This window comes from Gavialis gangeticus, unplaced genomic scaffold (assembly GCF_001723915.1).
Source record: "Gavialis gangeticus isolate Ggan-Ray unplaced genomic scaffold, GavGan_comp1, whole genome shotgun sequence".
Classification (NCBI taxonomy): Eukaryota; Metazoa; Chordata; order Crocodylia; family Gavialidae; genus Gavialis; species Gavialis gangeticus.
Window position 1 is genome coordinate 99668693 of NW_017729022.1, and position 1914 is coordinate 99670606.

Below are 1914 nucleotides of genomic sequence, written 5' to 3' on the forward strand. Positions count from 1 at the left end.
TGCTGCCCTGTGCCCGCTTCCTGCGCCCGGCAAGGCAGGGGCCCGCTTACCCCAGCGTGCTGATGAAGCCGTTGACGGAGCCCTCGGCGTAGAGGGATACGATGTCGCCGATGTAGAGGAAGCTGGACATCTTGTCCGACATGGTGGCTCGGGCTGAGAATCCGCACCCCAGCCCCGTCCCCGGCAGCGCAGGGCAGCACCGGCTCCTCACGCCTCCTTCCTCCGTTTCCTCCCTCCGCCCATGTTGCTCGAGCCCCGACACCCTCGACCCCTGCCCCGCGGCGACTGGCGGCGCTGCGCTATGCTACGCTACGCAGCGGTCCCGGGCGGGGCGGGCGAGCTGCAGCCAATCGGCTCGCCGCAGCGCTGAGCGGTTGGGCGGGGGCAAGGTGCGCCGAGCTGCGCCGCGCTCCGCACTCGCCGGCGGGCTTGCATCTGAGCGCGCAGAGCCGGGTCCACGGGCTTAGGGTGGCATGTCTGCGTCTGTGTGCACGGGCAAGGTTCTTTGAATAGATGTGGCATCTTTTATTAGATCAACTGAGTAATACTGATCTACTCAGTCCAATAGAAGATATCATATCTACTCAACAAACCTCGCCTGCCTATGTCCTTAGACCAACACCATTACAACCAAAAACCCTGCAACATGGAACGTGTGTGCGCGCATCTACATGCATATATGCACACGTACAGCCACATATATATACATACACATATGCAGCCATATACATATGTATACCTATAGCCATACATGTGCCCATATACATGCACACGTATGTGTACATGCACACACATATATTTCCCACTTTGTTTCTTTTCATCAAGTGCTGCAACATCTTCCAAGTGGCTACACTTCCAGTACCCTGGGTGAAATCACTACATAATTTGGTCCTTATCTGATGCAGACCTCAGGGTCACTTGAACCTAGGAACCTAGGATCACCAAGTTGTCTGAATGAAAACAACACACACCCCTTCCTTTGTTTTGAGAAGATAGTCTCCAAGGGGATAAATTTAATCTTTGGCCCTAGAAAGTTTCCACTGACTTAAACAGGATGATTAGAATTCTGAATGAGAATCAAAGACTTCCCTGAAAACTCAGCTCACAACAAAGACAATTGCAGCTTTAAGGCCTGACTTTGCTGTCAGCAGTGAGGAAAATATTTCCCATGAGAATTAAACTAGAGCAGGACAAGGCCGCCAAGTTATTTTCTTCCATGGCTATTGGTATTATAAAGCATGACCATATGCAGTGCAAGCTATGATATGCACCCTAGTGGTGACAAAAATAACACATAAAGCCCAGTGAATAGTGGATTTTTCACCTCTCAGTCCAAACCAAAAAAGTCATTTTGCGTCATGTTTCATTCAACCAAAAATATTTCATCTTATTTTGCTTTGTTTTTGTTTTTTAATGATTGACAGTTTAAAAATCATTGGAACAAAAAGATGTTTAATTTCAAAAAGTAAAAAAAATGACTACCTTTCCTATTTCCTCTACATTTATGCATAGCCCAAATGATTTACCAAATTCAAACCATGTTCACAAACTTACTTGGTTGCCTCAAGACTGCATTTTTTCAGCAAAGAGATTATGCCAAACAAAAATCTTACCCAGCTCTAACATGATCAAGCTGTTAACTGCAAAGCTATACCAACATGAACCTGGGTGAGAGATGCTCATGAGGAAATGAGTAACAAAATGAAAGTTGCCGCCTTTGTATTACACTCATATTTAGCTTTCCACCTCCACAAAAGCCAGCATTCTCTCATTATTTCTGAGGATAAATCGTTGCTTTCAGAAAAGCTAACTCTACAGAGGGAAGCCATGAGAAAGCTTTCCCATTTAGCAGCACAAGAAATGGAATTGATATGGTTTCAAGTCAAGCCCACCAACACCATTCATGTCTATGGA

The 1914-nt window shown here is 46.7% G+C and overlaps 1 protein-coding gene across 3 annotated transcripts in view; it reads right to left on the bottom strand.

Moving 5' to 3' along the window:
• Positions 1 to 273, bottom strand: part of ITPR2 (inositol 1,4,5-trisphosphate receptor type 2) — a 533709-nt gene extending 533436 nt beyond the window's left edge. For all 3 annotated transcript variants that reach the window (XM_019515702.1, XM_019515703.1, XM_019515701.1), the window contains exon 1: positions 51 to 273. In XM_019515702.1, the coding sequence (XP_019371247.1) occupies positions 51 to 142 (92 nt within the window). In that variant the 5' untranslated portion in view covers positions 143 to 273. The remainder of the gene's footprint in view (positions 1 to 50) is intronic.
• Between the last annotated feature and the right edge of the window lie 1641 nt (positions 274 to 1914).